General features: G+C 39.8%; 2 protein-coding genes across 24 annotated transcripts in view; both read right to left on the bottom strand.

Annotated features, from left to right (window-relative positions):
• Positions 1 to 22,882, bottom strand: part of Ttc39b (tetratricopeptide repeat domain 39B) — a 176,156-nt gene that overhangs the window by 13,728 nt on the left and 139,546 nt on the right. For 7 of the 22 annotated variants that reach the window (XM_087183907.1, XM_087183904.1, XM_087183918.1 and 4 more), the window contains 4 exons: positions 21,150 to 21,427; positions 14,637 to 14,721; positions 13,648 to 13,832; positions 5,266 to 5,653 (listed from right to left, as the gene is read on the bottom strand). The exons of 2 other annotated variants lie outside the window; for them this stretch is intronic. In XM_087183907.1, the coding sequence (XP_087040033.1) occupies positions 21,268 to 21,427 (160 nt within the window). In that variant the 3' untranslated portion in view covers positions 5,266 to 5,653; positions 13,648 to 13,832; positions 14,637 to 14,721; positions 21,150 to 21,267. Of the gene's footprint in view, positions 1 to 5,265; positions 5,654 to 13,647; positions 13,833 to 14,636; positions 14,722 to 15,261; positions 15,328 to 15,827; positions 15,895 to 21,149; positions 21,428 to 22,882 lie in introns of those variants that run through there. 13 more of the 22 variants (XM_087183917.1, XM_087183924.1, XM_087183908.1 and 10 more) reach the window with 7 other exon arrangements.
• Positions 1 to 22,882, bottom strand: part of Frem1 (FRAS1 related extracellular matrix 1) — a 369,630-nt gene that overhangs the window by 341,673 nt on the left and 5,075 nt on the right. The gene's annotated exons all lie outside the window — the stretch shown is intronic.

Raw genomic sequence — 22,882 nt, 5'->3', positions numbered from 1 at the left:
GTGTACCTACTCGTCAAGAGTTGACAGATCACAAGGGTCATACAGCAAGTGGTGAGTGCAAAGCTATGAAGTAAACACAAGTTGATACAAAGAAATAGAAAGAAGGTGACTGGGATCTAGTGAGAAAGGAAGAGGAAAAAGAATTAAGATCAGGCTTAGATGGGGTCCAGATCGAGTAGACACTTTGAGATGATATATGGAGCTTGGACTTCTGCCTCATGCACATAGAAGCTACAAGAGATTTAGAAGCAAGCGTTGACATGGTCTTGCATGAAGTTACCCTCCCGATCTAATCACATGGCTTCCTGTCCTGTGCACTGGGCCAAGATCTCACAGCTAGAAGAAGTTCAGGGGACTAGAAGAAGCCGATCCATAAACAGTCACCATCTTTGAGTAGTGGGACCATGAATCTCACTCAGGTCACCCAGCATCATTCACACACTTCTCATGCTACAGGCCAGTCCTGAAGCCCCAAGCACCACTAGGGAAACTAGGTCTAAGGGGAGGGAGGTCAACCTTCAAGTGCACAACCTCTGTCTGCCTCAGACACCTATGAAAGCTCACACGAGGGGCTGGGGATTTAGCTCAGTGGTTCGGCCGCCTACCTCACAAGTGCAAAGTCCCGAGTTCAATCCCTGAAACCAAAAAAAAAAAAAAAAAAGTCCACACGTGGACCAAAGCCGTCAACACTTTCGGAGGGAAGTTCATCAGGAAACACCCTCCTTCCAGCAGCTGCCCACACTCCTACCTCAAAGCTGCTACCAAAAAGAGCAATGCAAGACAAGGACTTCCAATATCAAGAAAGGTGCCAGAAAGCACTGAAACCACCCACAAACTTAAGGTATTCACTGTGGCTTCTCACTTACCCCAAGGGAAGCTGCTATGCTGTGGCAGTTATTACCTCAGCCTTGTTCTTGCTGTCTTCTGAGCTGCCCAGTTTACCTGAGAAGTCTGTGTGAGTCAATTATGCTAGGCACACCTGCCCAGCATCATCCTCCTGAGCTCACTTCCTGCCCCTTGCCAGGTAAGCCGAATCTGCTTCGAGCTCAGGCGACAGAGGAGATATGCTGAATCCTAGACAAGTGTTAACGCTGCAGCCAACCTAGCTTCCTTGTACTGTGCCTTTCTGAACCAATTTGAAAGCTAAAAAACCTCTATTTCTCATACATACTTACTGCCACTGATCTGGACATGAATTCAATTAGATGTCCTAATTCAATTCAATCTCCTAAGGGGACACTGGAAGACACAGGTGAAACAGACACCATCTTCATACAACTGAAGGATGCTTTTACAGGCAAGCAAGTTTTTGAACACAGAATTTTCTGCTGCAGTGTTCTGCATACCACATCTAGAGAGCAGGCAACTTCCTAACCCCAGTATTAGAAGCTACACAGTATGGTCCTGTGTGTATTTTGTGTTGTTGTTGTTGTTGTTTAAATTCAAGGTTTCAATGTGGTAGTCACTTAATTCTCCACCTTCCTGATTATATTCCTTAGTGAGTCATTTTCATGTTTGAGTCACCCCCAAAGGCCTCATGTAGAACCTACTTCAGCAACACTTTCAATGATTTTGTAAAGACCTAATTTCCCATATTAAATATTTTTCTTCTTAAAGTATCTGAAGTGATTTAGGCTGAACCCTAGTATTCAAATAGCCACACGAGAGTTGATAAGCATTTATCTCCTCAGCAATCTCCACAAGGGCCCACTCAGCCTATTCACCTTGCTTGGTAAGATCGTTTTGCCTGATTGCTGTCCTAGAGGGGAAACTGCCTCCACTCGCATCTCCCCCTCTGCACCAGGGCTCATGCCTATCAGAGCCTTCTAGACTTCTCTTTCTCAGTTCTTCTACACAGTCCTTCCAGAAGACAACACAACCTGCAGTCCACTAAGATGAGTAAAATCCAGGAAGGACTCTCAATACCAGTAATCAACCCCTGGGCTCAGTCCACATATTCTGAATGCCCATGCTTCACCAGAATGTTTTCGAGACACTACAAGAGTTCTGAAAGCCCCGAGGTCAACAAATTATTGCTATAAAGCAATATAAATATAAAGAAATCCTGCAGGACACCAAAAGGTAGCCATCACGCTCCCTGCTGATCAAATCTCCACTGACATTTCAAGGAAAAGAGTGCATCCATCAGCTGGAATGCAGCAGAAGCCTTGACAAAGCGGACTCAGGCACCTGCCTAAGGCCTGCTGGCCCACAGCTAAAACCAAAAGGGAGATGTTTGGTGGGGCACCTGCTTCCCATCGATGAAATTCATGTAGGAATATAACAGGGTTAGATGGTGGGAAAGCCATATAGTGACCCACTCAATCTTGCAATGATCAGAGTACTTTTGCACAAGACAGACACATTTTTGTGCACTGTGTGTATGCACATAAAAATGCACATACATGTGTACACTTTGTACTGGTAGGAAACTTGGGGGAAAGCAAACTCTTGTGGAGCCTTGGAACTCCAAGAAGATGCTACCTGATGATGTCATTTTTCCTTTTCACTAAGACGATTCTGAACTGGTTGAAAGTGATAGGCCTTAGCATTATGCCAGGCATGATGATACATGCCTGTAATCCCAGCACTCTGGGAGGCTGAGGCAGAAGGATCATAAGTTTGTGCCCAGCCTGGACAATTAGCAAAATCCTTTTTAAAAAATAATAAAAAGAACTGGGGATATAGTTCATATGAAGACCCTGGGATTAATCTCCACTACTGAAAAAGAAAAAAAAAGAGAAAGTCAATGATAAACCTCATTTATTTAAGGGTAAATTTCACTTAATTATGAATGAAACTAGGGTTTGGGCATGGTATTTACGTCCTGTGGTCAGGTAAAGAGAGCCTAGCCATTCTAGATGTGCTCTGACTACCACCAGCCAGACCCGGTCAGAAGGAACCTGCCAGTCCTCCCCTGAGCATCCGGGAATGACAGACTTTGGTCCCTGCTCTTTTGTGATCTGCTCAACGTCCCACTCACAGGATCAGTGTCCACCCTGAGCAGCGGTGCTGCTAGTGCCACCTTGGCGCTTTGGAGCACGAGAGCCACCCATCCACATGGACCTATGCTGCAGCTCCAGGCATTGACGGAGGAGTGCTGCAAACTCTATTCCTATCTTCCCTCCTCCCCACTGTGTCAAGGATGGAGCTGAATAGTGATAAGCTTGTTTTATTGAACCTTTATCTGATGATCTAGGTTGAGTAAGGCCCACTCAGAAAAGAAGTTTCTGCACTAAGAAACACCCGTATACAGTGGCAGTAGATGGAAGTGTTGCATGAGGACCTTTCCCGGCAAAAAGAGTGGAATTTTCTGACTTTCTACTCTTTTCTCAACATTTCATTTTTAGTATGTGTGATTTCTTCTTGTAAATAGCCATTTCATCTTTTTCATTTTGTGTAACTGCCTACCATTTAAAAGCCTTATTTCAGTAGGTATATAGTCATTTGTACCCAGTATACTTGAAAAATTTACTATAACAAAAACAAAACATATTATAGAGCAGGAAAAAAGCATATAGTTGTGTGAAACAACACAACAAAAATAACAGTCACCGCAATCTTTAGCTCTCTACACACTGAGGTCTAAATCCAGGGACTTGCAGATGGGATAAAAGGCCTTTGGAAATTGCCAGCTTTCTTTCTATCCATCACTGTCAATCTGTAAAAACTGCAAATAAGATTTACCTTCATAAAGTGAGTATCAGGGCAAGGTCTAATACAGTCTCCCTTAGCAGTTCTGAATCCTATTTTAAGATTCTTACCAAATAAGCCACAACCCAAAACAAGGAAGCAAACCTCCATTACTTGTCCAGACAGCAGCGTGCAAGCCCAACCCTCACGCACTCGCCAGCTTGTGCACAAACTACCAAATCACTCTGTAGCCGCATGTCCAACAAAGACAGGAAAAGAAACAGCCTCAGCGTCATCTCCACATTTTCCCCAAGGAAGGTGTTACTGCCAAAAAAGCTGAAAGAGCTGAAAAACCAGTGTTTTTAGTGATATGCTTGGAAAAGCCATCAAAGGCACACCTGAGGACAGAGGCAGCTGGCTGGCTGCTAGAGGCCATCTTGGGGGGGGGCGTGCTGCCCTTGGACAGGAGCACTTTCCTTCGGACTAACCCTGGCAGACCTGTTTGGAGGGCAGAAGATGGCTCAAATAAATCAAGAAACCAGCTCTGGGATGAAACAAGAAAGAAAGAACAGGGTGAAATCCAATCAATTATGCTTCCTAAGATTTTGTAAGACTTTCAGGGACCATATTTAGGAGAAATGAACATTGAACTTTGGATGTTACTAGAGGGATATAGAAAAAGAAAGTCAATCTGGAAGGGAAAAGAGACGAATTGTTGAGTCTGCACTTCCCTGTGGCTTGCACATTTACGGAGTAAAAGCCACTGTGATGGTTAAGCTGGACAGTCAACCCTGGCTTGAGTACTGACCAGGCGAGCAGTGAAACACACTTCTGGGTGCATCTGGGTGGGCCGTAGAGGTGACCTTGGGTGCAGCCTCTGGTCCTAGCCCCTTCCTCTCTGGCTCTGTTCCCTGCTCTGCTTCCTCTATGAAGTGAGCAGCTCTGCTCCGCCATGCCCTTCACCCATGTTTCTGCCTTGGAGCCAGCAATCATGATCTGAAAGCTTGAGCCAAATAAACTATTTGGCAATAGAAAACCTGACTATTCAGCAATATAAAACCTGACTGTACTGCTATAAGAATAGATTCTAAGTGTAAGAGATTCTGTTGAACTGGCACTGACTTGTTCCTCCATGACCAAATGGGGCACACAGAGTTTTAACAGCAATTATTGAGAATTTGTGTTCCTTCAGTTGCCACATTCTACCCAACAATATCACTTTCATTGACTATAGAATATGGACTTCCTTTTTAAAAATAGTGGATGTTTACTATTTTTACTGTTTTTGTAAAGTAAGCCTAAGGACACAGAGCTCACCTAGAAAAATTAGGAGGGCATACTGCAGGTGTACCATGCGAAATGCTGCCCCTTCCCATGCCATCTCGATTTGTGCTTAGCCAGCGAGCGGTAATTTAAATATGGTTTTGGTGCATTCTCAACTCTACCCTTATCCCTCAGAAATGTTTGTAAATTTAAGATGTGGAAAGTTCAGAACCACTACACTAAACCACACTGTAGGCCAGGACACCATACACTAGTTGCTAGTAGTCAGGTGCTAACATGGCAAGCAAACAAGGAAACAAGATTCCTTGGTTCTTGTATCTTCGGTGAAGGAATTCAGATACACACTGGCAGTTGTTCAGAATATAGGCAGAATTTATTACAAATAATAGATTCTTCAGAGTGGTCGACAGAATACATCTGTAAGTGGGAGAGTGGGCAAGGGCTGAGGCTCAGCCTATATTTACATGATGACAGGATGACATTTCCTTTCTCTGAGGTCGCTGGTGTGTTATGGGGGTTAGGGGACTGCGCCGAACTAACTTCAGAGGGAAGCAGGCTCCTGTCTATTCCCTAGGTGGAATGCTTCTGCTGAAGTTCATTTTGAGGCCTTTTTCAGTTCCTCCTCCAGTGGTCTGGACTTTGTATGGTCCCTGAAGTTCATCTGCATGCTCCGAGGAAGCTATGTTCTCTTTGGCTGAAGCTTTGAAACTATAGCTTGTTTAGATGTCAAGTATAGCTGATGATTAAGAAAACAAAGGAAAGGGGAAAAAAGAAAACACCTTTTATTTCCACGTAGTCCCCAGCCACCTGTCTCTAAGCCCGTTAATGTCTAACTCCTGCCTCACACAGTGGTGGAGTAACACTGTCCAGTCCTAGGAAGGAATGAAGTAAAATAGCTAACACAGCACCACACCAGCAAACCTGTCTTTGTGCCAAAGATGAGCTGAACTTCCTCAAGATTTCTAAACATAAGGCCCATAGCCACAGTTCCACTGACAGGAAACATCACGCACTCTCTTTAAAAGTAGCACTCCTCAAGAAGGGAAAGGAAAAATTATGAGAAAAGAAAAAAAAATGGAAATGAAATCTATGTAAATAAGGAAGGGTGGAGGGGATGGAGGGTGCACAGGTAATGGAGAAAAAAATAAGAACCAAGATACATCATGTACAGGTACAAGCACCCAATGATAAATGTAAATGTACTGTATACCTAAAATGTACCAATAAAAGAATTTTTTTAAAAAGACCCAGTCCAAAAATGGGCATCTGAAATGAATAGACACTTCTCAGATGAGGAAGTAGAAACAGGAAATAAATATATGAAAAAATGTTAAAAAAAAAAAAAAAAACCTAGCATAAAACCACTAAGATTTAACTTCTACTTTGGGTCTTCATTTCCTTATAGAAGCTTTCATAATACAAGTTTTAATATATATATATAAAAAAGTAGCACTCCTCTTTGTGATCTCTGTCATTTCCTAGAGTTACACTGTGCCTGAGAAAGAGCACCTGGATGAGAAAGCATGCAGTGGGAGTGTGTTCACACCGGATGACAGTTATGTATAAATCTCAGTTGAGAATTAAAATCCAGGAGTCTGAAATGTCAGAATATACACATTTCCCCCTAGATTAATGAACATCATAAATATTTACATGTTCTCCACATATGCCAAAATTATGATGGAATATAGAGCAGAAGAAGCTAGGCAAATATAAAGAAGGATTTGTAAAATAACTGTACTGCAATCATTTAAACATTTTCCCTGAAATAAAGGATTCTCTTTTCAGAGAAGCCATTTTATGCACAAATGGGAGACAGTTGAGCTCCACTGCTACATCAGCTCCCTATCACTTCCTCTGTCCCCATGTTCAGCACATTTGCCAAACAAATGTTTTGCCAAATTAAGACTGATTTACTTGGTGATGGAAGGCAGATGAGGAAATAATCAGTGTCACAGAACTTTAAATAAACCTAAAGAAAAATACAGTCTCCATATTATTAAAATGACTTCATTTTTAAATTATTTAAAAAGAAGTCCTCTGTTTAAAACCATTAATAGTTTATTAACATAAATCATTAATAAGTGAAGGAGGCCGCTGTACCACCCCTCCCAGCTGAGAGGAAGGGGCTTCCAGGCCACCGTAGCTCCACTCCCAGTGCACAGGAAGGGGTATCTGGGCCACTGTAGCTCCCCTCCCAGTGCAGAGGAAGGGAATTCCAGGCTGCTGTACCACCACTCCTAGCAGAGAAGAGGTGAGCCACATCAGCACCAACAGCACACACCCCCACCCCACCCCCCAGTCGAAATGAGAAGACACCTAAACAAGTCTCAAAACCAGATTTCCAGATCACCTACAGAAACCACAAAGGGACATTAAGTGGAATACTCTGATACTCAACCACATGGACTCCCTGAACTGACAACAAAAGAGGGCTGGAAAAAAATGAAATCAGAAATAATTTCTCAGATAACAGCAGAGATTGTGCTCAAAGTGCAAGGCATGATTAATAAATCTAGAGAGGAGCTGAGGAACATGATGGAATCCCAACATAGGAAACAAATGGAATCCATAAAACAGATGCTACCAGATTTCCAGGACATTAAAAGCTCCATTGAAAGTTTACGCAGGATAATGAGCCAATGTGAGGACAGAATTTCAGATATAGAAGATAAGGTTGCAATTAGTAAACAGGAAAAGAAAAATTGCTTCAAAATTGTAAGGGACCACGAGAAATCAATCCAGCAGCTGCTAGACGATGCAAAGAAGAATAACATAAGACTGATTGGAGTCAATAAAGAAGGAGGAGAAAGTTCAGATGACATAAAAAAAACTGTTCACAGAAGTAATGGCAGAAAACTTCCCAAGGAGGGGAAAAGAACTTGACATACAGATAAGTGAGGCATACAGGACTACAACTAGCCTTGATCAAAAAAAATCTACACATAGACATATAATTGTTAAGATTCCAGAAACCCAACAGAAGAACAAAATTCTACAAGCAGAGAAAAGAAACAAATCACATACAAATGAAAGCCCATTAGAATCACAGCAGACTTCTCAGTAGAAACTCTCAAAGCAAGAAGAGCTTGGAGTGACATATTTCAAGTCCTAAAGGAAAACAGCTTCCAACCCAGATTGATGTACCCTGCAAAACTCTCTTTCAAAATGGATGGAGAAATAAGATACTTTCATGACAAAGAGCACCACAGGAACTTCATGAATACCAAACCAGCACTCAAAAAAATTTTAGACAATATCCTAGGAACAGACAATGAGGATCAAAACCCCAGGAAGCACAGCAGAATGAATCCATTGGATGCAACAAGAAATTAAATGTAAAGGGAGAGAATCCAACAAAAAGAAAAAGTCATGACAATGATAAGTCAATACGTATCATTTATAACCATCAATCTTAATGGTCTCAATTCACCAATCAAAAGAAATAGACTGGCACAATGGGTCAAGAAGCAAAATCCAACAATATGCTGCACACAAGAAACACACTTAATTCAAAAAGAAACTAATAGACTGAAACTTAAAGAGTGGAAAACAATACTTCATGCAATGGGAACCAAAAGAAAAGCATGAGTAACTATCCTCTTTGCAGATCAAGTGGATTTCAAACCAACACTGATTAAGAGAGACAAAGAAGGACACTACATCCTTGTAAAGGGAACAATCCAACAGGAAGAGATGACAATTATAAACATATATGCACCAAATACTACTGTGCCCAACTATATAAAACAAGTACTAACAGACATGAAAAGTCATATATGCGCTAATACATTTCTAGTAGGGAACCTCAATACCCCACTGTCACAAATAGATAGATCAACTAGACAAAAAATTAAGTAATGAAATACTAGAACTCAATCAAACTCTTGAACAAACGAACTTAACAGATGTTTACAGAGTCTTCCACCCCACAAAATCAGAATACACATTCTTCTCAGCTGCACATGGGTCATTCTCCAAAACAGACCACATACTCACTCACAGAACAAGCTTAAGTAAGTGCAAAGGAAATGAAGTTGTCCCCTGTATATTATCAGACCATAATGCGATGAAATTGGAGATCCATAGCAAAAGAAACCACAAAAACGACATAAACACATGGAAATTGAACAACACACTTCTGAATAACCAATGGGTCACAGAGGAAATTAAAGAAGAAAGCAGACAGTGCCTTCAATTAAATGACAGTGCCAATACAACATATCAGAATCTATGGGACACAATGAAAGCAGTCTTATGAGGGAAATTCATAGCAGTGAATACGCATGTTAGGAAAACAGAGCGAGCCCAATTAAACAACCTAATACTGAACCTCAAGTTTCTAGAAAAAGAAGAGCAGGACAACCCCAGAGCTCATACAAGGGAGGAAATTATTAAGATCAGAGCAGAATTCAATGCAATGGAGACTAAGAGAACGATACAAAAAAATCAATGAAGCCAAGAGTTGGTTCTTCGAAAGAATCAACAAAATTGACAAACCCTTAGCCAACCTTATCAGAAAAAGGAAAGAAAAGGCCCAAATCCATGCAATTAGGAATGAAAAGGGTGAAATTACAATAGACCCAGCAGAAATCCACAGGATCATCAATACCTACTTCCAGAACCTATATGCCAATAAGAGAGAAAACACAGAAGAAATGGACAGATTCCTATGTACTTATGAACTACCAAAGTTGAATGAAGAAGACCTAAAAATTCTAAACAACCCAATATCAATCAATGAAATTCAAAACATAATTTAAAACTTAACAACTAAGAAAAGCCCAGGTCCTGATGGCTTCACTGCTGAATTCTACAAGACATTTAGAGAGGAACTGCTGCCACTACTGTTGAAACTCTTCAATGAAACTGAAAGGGAAGCAATACTCCCAAATTCATTCCTGGAAGCAAGCATCACCTTGATCCCCAAAGCAGAGAAAGACCCAACCGAAAAAGAGAACTATAGGCCAATCTCACTAATGAACATAGATGCAAAAATCCTTAATAAAAGATACTGGCAAATAGAATGCAGAAGATCATCAAGAAGATCATACACCCTGACCAAGTGGGATTCATCCCAGGGATGCAGGGATGGGTCAACATACGCAAATCAATAAATGTAATACACTATATCAATAGAGCCAAGGACAAAAACCATATGATCATCTCAATAGGTGCAGAAAACATGTTTGACAAACTCCAACATGCATTTGTGATAAAAGCCCTACAAAAAATTAGAATAGATGGTCTCTACCTCAATCTGACAAAGCCACCTATTGAAAACCATCAGCCAATATCATACTAAATGATCAAAAACTGAAATCCTCCACGCTAAAATCAGAGACAATTCAAAGATGTCCACTATCACCACTCCTGTTCAATATAGTTCTGGAAACATTAGCCATGGCAATTAGACAAGAGAAAGAAATAAAGATAGGAAATGAAGAAGTCAAATTGGCATTATTTGCAGATGACATGATACTCTATATAGAAGACCCCAAGATCTCCACCAAAAGTCTTCTAGACTTAATAACCAAATTCAGTAGAGTAGCTGGATATAAGGTCAACACAGAAAAATCAATAGCTTTCCACTACATGAACAACAGACTCACTGAGACAGAAATATGGCAAACAATTCTTTTCACAATAGCATCCAAAACACTGAAATACCTGGGAATCAACCTAATGAAAGAAATCAAAGACCTCTTCTCTGAAAACTATAACACTCTGAAAAGAGAGATTGACGATGATATCAGAAAATGGAAAGACATCCCCTGCTCCTGAATAGGAAGGATCAACATAGTGAAAATGGTCATACTTCTAAAATTGCTATATAGATTTAATGCAATCCCAATTGAAATCCCAGCAGCATACTTCACGGACCTTGAGAAAACAATCCAAAAATTCATTTGGAACAAGAAGAGACCCAGAATAGCAAAAGCAATTCTAGGCAACAGAGACACTGCAGGGGGTATCACAACCCCCAACTTGAAACTATACTACAAAGCTACTGTGACAAAAAACAGCATAGTACTGGCAAAGAAACAGACCTGAGGACCAGGGGAACAGATTAGAAAATGCCAAAACAACGCCAGACACACTCAGCCATCTCATCTTCGATAAAGGAGCCAAACACCCTCACTGGAGGAAAGATAGCCTCTTTAATAAATGGTGCTGGAAAAATTGGGTTTTAAGTTGCCGAAGATTAAAACTAAACCTATATCTCTCACCATGCACTAAACAAATCGAAATGGATTAAGGGTCTAAATATTAAAATAGAAATGCTGAATTGGCTGGAACAGAGGTTAGGTAGAACTCTTGAAGACATTGATGTAGGAAAAGATTTTATGAACAAAACCTCAGTTGCCCGTGAACTAGCACAAACAATCAACAAGTGGGATCTCTTCTCATTAAAAAGCTTCTGCACAGCAAGAGAAACCACCAGCAGTGTGAAAAGACAACCCACAATGTGGGAAAAAAATCTTCACCTGCTGTTCCTCAGACAAAGGCCTACTATCTTGAATCTATAAAGAACTTACAAAAACCAGGCATCCCAAATTTAAAGACCCAATCCAAAAATGGGCATCTGAAATGAACAGACATTTCTCAGACAAAGAAGTAGAAATAGCAAATAAACATATGAAAAAATGTTCAACATCACTGGTCATTCGAGAGATGCAAATGAAAACAATGCTGAGATTCCATCTCATTCCAGAAAGAATGGCTGCTATCATGAAATCAACCAATAACAAATGCTGGTGGGGCTGTGGGAAAAGAGGAACCCTGCTCCACTGCTGGTGGGAGTGTAGACTGGTGCAACCACTGTGGAAATCAGTATGGAGATACCTCAAAGAACTAGGACTGGAAGTCCCATTTGACCCAGCTATTCCCCTGCTGGGTATCTTCCCCAAAGAATTAAAAGAATCATACCACAGTGATATATGTGCACCCATGTTCACAGCAGCACAATTTGTAATAGCTAAAACTTGGAAGCAGCTCAATAGCCCATCAACTGGAGACTGGATAAAGAAAATGTGCTTTTTTTATAAAATGGAGTACCACTCAGACATAAAAAATGAGAAATTAGAGACATTTACAGCTAAATGGATGGACATTGAGGCCATACTCTTAAGTGAAATAAATAGGACACATGTGTAAATACTGAACAGTTTCTCTAGTGTGAGAAAAGTGTAAATAAGGACTAAAAGATATAATAGATAATGTGAAAAAGGAAGAAAAGGGGCAAAGGGGAATGGGAAGTGGGAGGGGTAGGGGAAGGAAAGAAGGGAATGGAATTAAGAAAATGAAAAATGGAAGCAAAGTCTTTGTAAATAGGGAGGGGTGGAGGGGTTGAAGAGAGGGCAGGGGAAGGGGGAAAAATAAGAACCAAGAGAGATTATGTAAGGTGCAAATTTCCAATGAAGAATGTCAGTATATTTTAAACCTAAAATGTACCAATAAAATAAAATTTAAAAAAAATAAGTGAAGGAAAGGAGAAAAATAATAAGGAAACTTTCAGGGCTAGAATAAGCTCTTTTTTTCCTCTTAATACACTATATTTGGGTAGGAACAATTCTTGGAAATGATCACAAACACAATAATTACTAGCTTAATTCTGAATAGATTTGCAGCCATTCCTTTCCATGTTATTTCTGGCACGTTGGATATGGCAGTGTTATGTCGTAATGTTGATATAACTGGTTTCTCAGAAAACAAGATTTGTGACAGTTTGTGCCATTCTGCTTCGAGGACAATCTGAGGCTTTCAAAGCAGGGCTAAAAATGTACACAAATCTTCCTTCTTGCAGCTGTTAACATTGTTAGATTTCCTTAATTAAAATTTGAGATTTTTTTATGCTTGGACCCTCCACCCCTCCTAAAGCTCAAATGATACTCTCCCTCTTTTAGAATATGGGAGTTTTCAAAAAAAAAAAACACAAAGGCCCCAATTGTTTTATCAGAAGACCTCATTTTTAAGTTTGTGCTTAGTACTATTCCCCTATATTTTATGCAATCACAATCCTAACGCAATTCAGCTTTAAGGTGAAGAGAACATATAATTAAGCCCAAATCATGAATATTAATGAAATATGACAGGCAACTCCTTCTCCTAAGCCTCCAGTCACATGGCTTTTGATGTCTTAGGCTGAGGACTCCCAAATTTTTAATCCCATCTCTCTCCCATATTCATCATTTATCCAACTGGCCCCATGATATCAAGATATCTAATACCGATTTTAAACTCATTATGTCCAAAACTGACTTCTGAACACTCCTCCAAAACCTGCCTGGCCCAACACCTTTCTCACCTTAGCTGATGCAACTCCATCCTTCTAGCTGCGAAGGACCAAACTCCAGACACCACCTTGACCTGAACCATCACTGCTTCTTATCTAGATTCCAGCAGCGGTCTCCCGACTGCCTTTCTGCCCTGTCCACCACACCCTACTCTCACCATTGCAGCTAGGGAAATCTTTTCAGTCTCCTCATGCCACTCCTTTGCTGAAAACTGCCATGGTTTCTCACTTCACTCAGAGTAAAGGTCAAAGCTCTTAAAATGGCCCTATTATCTTGTACTCGGGATCGGCAGACAATTCTCCAAGGGTATCTTGGTTTTCTGCACATCTTCAAGGAAAAGGCACTGACTAGCTTTGTTTTATTCCAGGATGCATTTTCAAAACTGTTTGAATAGCAAGTAGGGAGGACAGACAGAAATACAGTAGAGTCTCACTTTGGAGGAGTCAGATTTGCTTACTCTCCAGTGACAAAGACAATGTCTGGCACGGAGGGCAAGAAGGTTTGCTTGCGGTTCACTGTAACAAAATTCAGGTTGCCTCAGCTTGGAGTTCTCCAGCTATGGCACAAACCCACTGGGGATGCAGCATCAACCTGGTCCCTCCGTGTCACCCATGGGCCCTGGAAGGCAAGAGGAACTGATGTGAATATGCTGATGTTCAATGCTGCTTGCCGTCCCCTAAGTAATAATGTATTTTTGTCTCTGACTCAGGGGTCTCACGTCTTCTGCCAGAATCCACAAAACTGTGCAGGCTAAACTTGGGAACTCACGAGTAGGGAAAAATCCCAGAGCCTACAATGCTTCACAACCTATCTGCCTCCAACTGCCGCCCCTCATCCCATCCAGCCAGCCACATGATCTTTCTGATGCTCTCTAAACACACTGAGTACATCCTTTCTTAATACCTTTGCACTGGCTTTTTCTGCCTAACTCTTTCCCAGATATTATTTGGCTCCTTCTCCCCTCTCTCAAGCCTTTGCTTTAATTTTACCTTCTCAATGAAACAGACTCAACCATCTTATTTGAAATCATAACTGACACCCTTCTCTACCTCCACATTCCCAGTTCCTTTACTCAGCTTTCTTTCCATTGCACATATCACACTCTCTGCAGATTATACAGGGGTCAGTGAATGTTTCCTCAAAGGAGAAAATTAATATTTTCAGTTTATAAGCTCTGAAGTCACTGTTGCAGTTAGCTTACAATTGTGGTGAAAAAGCCATTCATAGGGCCGGGGATTTAGCTCAGTGGTTCTGCCCCTTGCCTCACAAGCACAAGGACCCGAGTTCGATCCCCAGTACCAAAAAAAAAAGCCATCCTAGACAATACAATAAATGAATGGGTGTGGCTATGTTCTAGTAACACTACCTGCAAACAGGCCTGAGATCTTAGTTACCAAACCCTCCATTATATATTTTACTTACCACATTTGTTAATGTCTTCTCATTATACTTGAAGCCAAGTTACATGGAGGCAATCTTTGTTTCTTCACTAGTATTTCCCAAGTGTCTAGAACAGTGTTAGAAATAGTAGAAACAATACATTTTGACTAAACAGAACTACAACTGAGGAACATATACTTGTGGAAATGAGAACATTCCAAACCACAGATATTTTGGGGGTGACTTGAGTGGTTTATAATGACCTTTCCACCTTCGTTGTGTGGCTCAGTACATCACAGCAGCAGACTTCCAACAGTTACGTGTCCCACAAAACCTACTCCCTTGGTCCCAACTGTCTAAGGGGAGGCTCAGCACCTCTGCCAGCCAAGACCAAAAGAAATTTCCCCTTCACAAACTTGGAACCTGGACTGAGAATAGTTGTAAAACCCTAACATGTGACTCTGGAACCAGGGACAGATGTAGTGGAATGGTACTTACCTGTTTCACTGAAGCTGGGCATAACCACATGACCTATAGAATAAGCCACTGTGCTTTTCAATACATGTTGATGGGACAACTGGATATCCACATGCAGAAGAGAAAAGTGGGACCCCAACCCAATACCATGTATAAGAATTAACACAAAACCAGATGTGGTGACACACACCTATAATTCCAGAACTCAGGAGGCCGAGGCAGAAGGACATCCTTGAGAGTTTGAGGTCAGCCTGGGCTACAAAGTGAATTCAAAGCCAGTCTGACTTATTTAGCAAGACTTTGTCTCAAAAAAAAAATTTTTAAAAAAACACACAAAATCATTCAAAGACCTAAATGTAAGAGCTAAAATTATATAAAACTCTTAAAAGAAAACACATATAAATTTGTGTGAGCTTGAATTAGCCTATGTTTTTTTTTTTGGTGGGGGGTACCAGGGATCAAACTCAGGACCTTGCAAGGCAGGAGTGGTGCTGCTGAGCTAAATCCCCAGCCCTAGCCTATGTCTTCTTACATATGACATTAAAATCACATGTAACCAAAACAAACAAACAAACAAAAAGGGACTTCACATGACCAACAGAATGAAAAAATGCATGGAATAGGACAAAATATTTTCAAATCATATATCTAACAGACATCTAGAATCCAGAATACATAAAGAACTAAACAATAAACAACCTAATTATAAAATGATTAAAAAATTTGTATAGACGTTTTTCCAAAAAGAATACATACTTGGGCCGGGGATTTAGTTCAATGGTTCTACCACCTGCCTCGAAAGCACAAATTCCTGAGTTCAATCCTAGGTACCAAGAAAAAAAAAACCAGTAGGAAAAGAATACATACTTATAAATAGTCAATAAGCATGTGAAGATGCTCAACATCCTTAATCATTAGAGAAATGCAAGTCAAAAACCACAATGAAACACCACATCATACCCATGAGGATGGCTATAACAATAAGCTGGGAACAGGTGTTGGAAGAATGTGGAGAAGTTGGCACCCTCGTACCTTGGTGGGAAAGCAACGGGGTGCAGGTATTTTGGAAAGCAGTTTGGCAATTCCTCTAAATGTGAAAAGTTGAATAACCAACTCACAATTTCTTTCTAGGTACAATATATACCCAAGGAAACTGAAACCATATGTTTAAAAACCTGTACAGGGTCCCAGCACTATTATTTATGTAGGAAAAAAGTAGAAACACCTTAATATCTTTCAACTACTGAATACATAAAATGTCACACAAATACTATTCAGCCATAAAAACAATTAAGTATTTGTTACATGGTTACATGATACAACTCAGATAAAACTTGAAAACATTACACTTAGCAAAGCAAAACACAGAAGGCTGTATTTTTTTAGGGGGGTACCAGAAATCGAACTTGGGACCTTGCGCTTGCAAGGCAGGCAGTGGAGCCACTGAGCTAAATCCCTGGTCCGAAAAGGTTGTATGTTTTATGGTTCCATTGACACGAAATGTTGGAATACACAAATCCGTATAGCAGAAATTATGTGAGTGGTTGTCAGGGTCTGGAAGGAGGGCACATCGAATTGACTGCTAGTAAGTGGTTTATTTTTGAAGTGATGAAAATACTCTAGGATTGATAGTGGTGATGGAAGTATAACAGTGAATATACTAAAACCCACTGAATTGGACACTTTTAAAGGTGACTTTATGTATGTGCATTATAACTTATTTTTGGTAGTAATGGGAATTAAACCCAGTGTCTTCACACTGAGATACATCCTTGGCCCTTTTTAATATTTTTTTAAACAATCTGAAGACAGGATCTTGCTAAGTTGCCCAGGCTGCACTCAAACTTGCAATCCCCCTGCCACAGCCTATCAGAGTGCTTGGATTATAACATGTGATTTTGCACCTGGCTTTTTTTCCAGAATGGTTCTGCAGTTTTTAAAAAATTAATTTTATTGGCACATTTTAGGTATACAATATAAAGACATTCATCATTGAAAATTTGCACCTTTATATAATCTCTCTTGGTTCTTATTTTTTCCCCATTCCCCTGCCCTCCCTTCAACCCCTCCACCCCTCTATATTTGCAAAGACTTTGTTTCCATTTTTTCATTTTCTCACATTAATTCTAATTCCATTCCCTTTCCTTTCCCCTACCCCTCCGACTTCCCCTTCCCCTTTGTACCTTTTCTTCCTGTTTCACATTATCTATTATACCTTTTGATCCTTATTTACACTTTCAGTTTCTCACACCAAAGAAACTTCAGTATTTACATGTGTGTCCTATTTATTTTATTTAGGAGTATGGCCTCAATGTGCATCCATGTGGCTATGTCTCTAATTTCTTATTCTTTATGGCTGAGTAGTACTCCATTAAAAAAAAAATCTTCTTTATCCCGTCTCCAGTTGATGGGAAATTGGGCTGTTTCCAAGTTTTGGCTATTACAAACTGTGCTATGAACATGGGTGCATATATATCACTGTGGTATGATTCTTTTAATTCTTTGGGGAAGATCCCCAGCAGGGGAATAGGTGGGTCAAATAGGACTTCCAGTCCTAGTTCTTTGAGGAATCTCCATACTGATTTCCAGTGGTTGCACTAGTCTACACTGCCACCAGCAGTGGAGCAGGGTTCCTCTTTCCCCACAGCCCCACTAGCATTTGTTATTGGTTGATTTCATGATAGCAGCCATTCTTTCTGGAATGAGGTGGAATCTCAGGATTGTTTTCATGTTTAACATTACTGGTCATTCAAGAGATGCAAATGCACCTGGCTTTTTATAACTCAATTAAAAAAAATATTTATCAGAACTCCAAGATAGCATTTCACACATACTAGAATGGTTAAAATACTGACACTGCCAAGTATTGATGAGGTCACAGAGGAAGAGGAATTCACACAATACCCCTAAGAATGTACAATGGTATAACCCTCTGAGGACAAGTAGTTTCCTCAATAAAATATACTCACATGTGACCCAGTTTTCCCTGTAATACAAAATTGTTTTTTGATATTTGTACCCACACATTTATTGTAACATTATTCCTCTTCTCATATTTTTTTCCTTTCTCTTTTTTCCCTTCCCCTACCCCTCCCAATTCCCCTGCTCTTTTAGACCTTTTCTTCCTGTTACACAATATCAGTTATACATTTTTAAAATTACAATATCAAGATCTAGGAGACATAACCACAGATTTTACAGAATTTAAAAAGATATAGAAAGCATATTAAAAAAATCTTTTTTGAAATAAATTTGACAACTTCTAAGAAGTACCTTGGAAGACAAATTAATGAAACTGACTCTGGAGGAAATATAAAATTTGAATAGCATCTATTAAAGAAAGTATATTCCTAGCTTGAAAACCTACCTATATGACAACAGCAGGCTCATAAACATTTTAACTAATAAATTATATCAAACAATTAAAGCAGAAAAAAGAAGGAACACTTCTCCCCTCATTTTAGGAACTCAACATTGTGCTAATCCTAAAACTGGATAAAGATAATAGAAAAAAAATGTATGAACATAGATAGAAATTTGTTTAACAAAACAAACTATTACAAGTCAGATCTGGCAGGATGTAGAAAGTGGATTTGTTATAGGGATGGCAGTGTTGGATCAGCATTGGAAGATCCACCCCCAAAAGTCATCATTTTAACAAAGGAAAAAGCCATATGATCCTGTCACTAGTTGGAGAAAAAGTTTTGGACTAAATTCTACAGCTGTTCATAGTAAAAGCTATCAGGAGACGAGAAGTAGAACAGAAACTTCTCAACAGATTAAAGACATGTACTCCATACTTCCAGGGAGAATGCCTTATATAAATGGAGAAGATACAATGCTTTCTCCTTAAGGTGGGGAACAAGGGCAGATATGCTTACTCTTTATCTGTCCATTAAACTTTGAAACCTAGTCCCCACCAAAATAGTCTGGCAATAAAATGATACAACTAGGATAGGATTGGCACAGCAGAAGCAAAATCTTTATATGTAGATGAAATGATCATCTACAGAGAAAATACTAAGAAATCTCTAGGAGCCCCTAGAACTTGTACTTGAATTTAGCAGGATTAGAAAACACAAGGTATATATAAAAATCCAGGTCTATGTATACTTGCTATAAATGAAGAACTGGATATTGAGATTTAAAAGTTATGTAGGAGCACAAAGGACCTAGAAAAGTAAAAAGAAAAAGAAAAAAAAAAACAGTGTTGGAAGACGTTTAGTACCTGATTTTAAGACTTCTTCTAAAGCTACAGTAATCAAGGCAGTGTTGGTGTAAGGAAAGACATATAGATCATTGGAATAAAACAGAGAATCTAGAAATAGAACCACACATATATGGTCCACTGAGTTTTGAAAGATTATTTAACATTGGCATTTTATAGAATATAAACTCAATTCAAGAGCCGAAGAAGAGAGAGTGTTTTCAGCAAACGGCACTAGAACACCTGGTATCCGTATATAAAAAATTAACCTCAACCCTTGTTTTCATACATGAAAATAACTTGAAGGGATCTATGAACCTAAATAAGAAAGCTTAAAAGTATAAAACTTTAAGAAGAAATTATAAGGGAAAATATTTATGAATTCAGGGTAGGCAGGAGCTACCTAGGATACAAAAAACATGATGTATAAAAGAAAAAAATTGATAAATGAGATTCCATCAAAATTTAGAACTTTAAATGACATCACTAAAATTAAAAGTAGTCCTTAAACAGACCATATTTACAATGCATATAACCTATGACCAGAATATATAAAGAATTCTTAGAGCTCATTAATAGACAACCCAATTAAAATGTAGACACAAGATGATAAATAGCCTGTATAGCACAAGGAATGGTGTGCAACTCCAGAATCAGAAAAATATTAATCAGTACTATAATAAGATTGAATTATACACTCATTAGGGGGATGAAGTTAAAAGTTTTAAAAGCCTTGTCATGACTTTTTCTTTTTGTTGGATTCTCCCCCTTTGCATTTAATTTGTCATCCCCAATGCATTCATTCTGCTGGGTTTCCTGGGGTTGTGATCCTCATTGCCTTTTCCTAGGGTATGGTCTAAAATTTTTTGGAGTGCCAGTTTGGTATTCATGAAGTTCCTGAGGTGCTTTTTGTCATGAAAGTATCTTATTTCTCCATCAATTTTGAAAGATAGTTTTGCAGGGTACATCAATCTGGGTTGGAGGCTGTTTTCTTTTAGGGCTTGAAATACGTCACTCCAAGCTCTTCTTGCCTTGAGGGTTTGCACTGAGAAGTCCGCTGTGATTCTGATGGGCTTTCCTTTGTATGTGATTTGTTTTTTTTCTCTCACTGCTTGTAGAATTTTGTTCTTCTGTTGGATTTCTGGAATCCTAACTATTATATGCCTATGTGTAGATTTTTTTTGATTAAGGCTAGCTGGAGTCCTATATGCCTCACTTATCTGTATGACAAGGTCTTTTCCCCTCCTTGGGAAGTTTTCTGCCATCACTTCTGTGAACAGATTTTTTATGTCATCTGCACTCTCTCGTTTCTTCATTGACTCCAATCAGTCTTATGTTATTCTTCTTTGCATCGTCTAGCAGCTGCTGGATTGATTTCTCATGTTCCCTTACAATTTTAAAGCAATTTTTCTTTTCCTCCTCATTAATTGCAATCTTATCTTCTGTATGTGAAATTCTATCCTCACATTGGTTCATTCTGCTGCGCAGACTTTCGATGGAGTTTTTAATCTCTTGGAAATCTGTTTGTATCTGTTTTATGGATTCCATTTGTTTCCTATGTTGGGATTCCATCATGCTCCTCAGATCCTCTATTTTTTTATCTGTGTCCTCTCTAGATTTATTAATCATGTCTTGCACCATGAGCAAAATCTTTGCTGTTATCCGAGTAATTATTTCTGATTTCATTTTTCCCAGATTCTCTTTTGTTGCCAGTTCAGAGTCCAGGTGGTTGAGTATCAGATTGTTCCATCTCATTTCTTTGGGGTTGCTGTAGGTGATCTGGAACTCTGTTTTTGAGGCTTGCTTATGTGTTTTCTCATTTCCACGGGGCCGGGGGGGCGGGGAATACTTCTAGCGGCCACACAGCTCACCTTCCCTAGGGAGCTTCCTTCCAGGTGCTGGGACCGGCTCACCTTCTCTGCCCTAGGAGCCTGGGATGGAGGCGGGGAGCTTCCTTCTGGGTGCTGGGACTGGTTCACCTTCTCTTCCCTAGGAGCCTGGGATGGCAGCAGGGGAGCTTCCTTCCGGGTGCTGGGACCGGCTGAGCTTCTCTGCCCTAGGAGCCTGGGATGGAGGCGGGGAGCTCCCTTCTGGGTGCTGGGACCGGCTGAGCTTCTCTGCCCTAGGAGCCTGGGATGGAGGTGGGGAGCTGTAATACAAAATTTGTATTAAGTGGAACCATACATATAGTCTTTTGTTTCTGGATTCTTTCACTTAGCATATTTTTAAGATTCATCCAAAACAGACATATTCATAGTTCATTTTTCTCTTGGAGTTGGATTCCATTGTATGAATATATAAAATGGTTATCCATTTGTAATTTGATGGATATTTGCATTGTTTCTGAGTTTTTGCTTTCATGAATTACATCATTATCAACATTCACATGAAAGTCTTTGGACAGTTTTTGGTTTTTCTTGGGTAGGTGATCAGGAGTGGAATTCCTGGAGCTGGGACTGAAAATAGGGCAGGAGGGAAGTTCTAGAAGGATAAAGCAGAAAATCTGTATTGTGGTGATGGTACCACAAAACTATGTAGCTACTAAATGTACACATATATATTTAAAAGGAGTATGTATGTGTGTGTGCATATATATATATATATATATATATATATACACACACATATTTTTTTTTTTTCATACCAGTGACTGAACTCCGGTGCTTATGCTCGTGAGGCAGGCAGCAGAACCACTGAGCTAAATCCCCAGCCCAAAAGGAGTAGATTTTTAGGTATTTAAATTACACCAAAATAAAGGTTTTGGGTACTAAGCCTGTATTCAATTTGTCAACCTCCCCTTGCCACTGCAATGTGCACCGTTCCATATGTGGGGTTCTGATGGCCTCCACGACCCAGCACAGTGCTTCCCAGCTATCTACAGGGCACTTATGCCACAGTATAGACAAGAGGTCAACCAAGACTTGGGTTTGTCAGTCACCACAGCTTCTTCTAGTGCATCAGCACAGCACTGGTTCCAAAGACAGCATTAACCCATAGTAAGTCACTTTCTAAGAAAGCAATGTCTTCCATGTACTATACGGGTGGTAATCTGCCATGACACAGAAAGACAAAAATCACACTAAAGAGAATTATGAAAAAAAATACAAAGCACTATGCTGCTGAAGAACAACTCTGCACTGGAAAGACTTCTTGAGACTTAAAATGATCCTTTAGCCCCGTGTGAGGCAGGAAAGGGCTGAGAAAGGCAATTTTCTGGCAGCCACTTCAGATGTGACTTAAGGTCTTTTTAAAAATTAAAAATCTCTCTGAAGGTGAAACCAGGTGTCACCAAAAACAATGGATGAGAACCCTCCTCCCAGGAAAATGGGAGCAAGACCTAACTGAGGCAGATTCCCTATTCTCAAGATAGGGAGGCTCGAACTTTGGGATTTCAGTATTGCCACACTTCCATGTTGTTTCCCCACTTCCTTTTACACTGAGATTGAGTTTTAGTGGTTATCCTACCTCAGTTCAACCAGTACATATGATTTTGCACAGAAGACAAACAATTTTTAATTCATAATATCCATAGGAATTTGGAGCCACATTTGGATGTGAAATAAGATACAAGGCATGGTGCAGAAGGGATTGGGGGTTACAGTTG

Source organism: Heterocephalus glaber, unplaced genomic scaffold (genome assembly GCF_053883595.1).
Source record: "Heterocephalus glaber isolate CG9 unplaced genomic scaffold, H.glaber_assembly_v1.0 deba00001481, whole genome shotgun sequence".
NCBI classification, from domain to species: domain Eukaryota; kingdom Metazoa; phylum Chordata; class Mammalia; order Rodentia; family Bathyergidae; genus Heterocephalus; species Heterocephalus glaber.
Note: the sequence above shows the minus strand (reverse complement) of the source record. Positions and strands in the feature narration are given on the sequence as shown.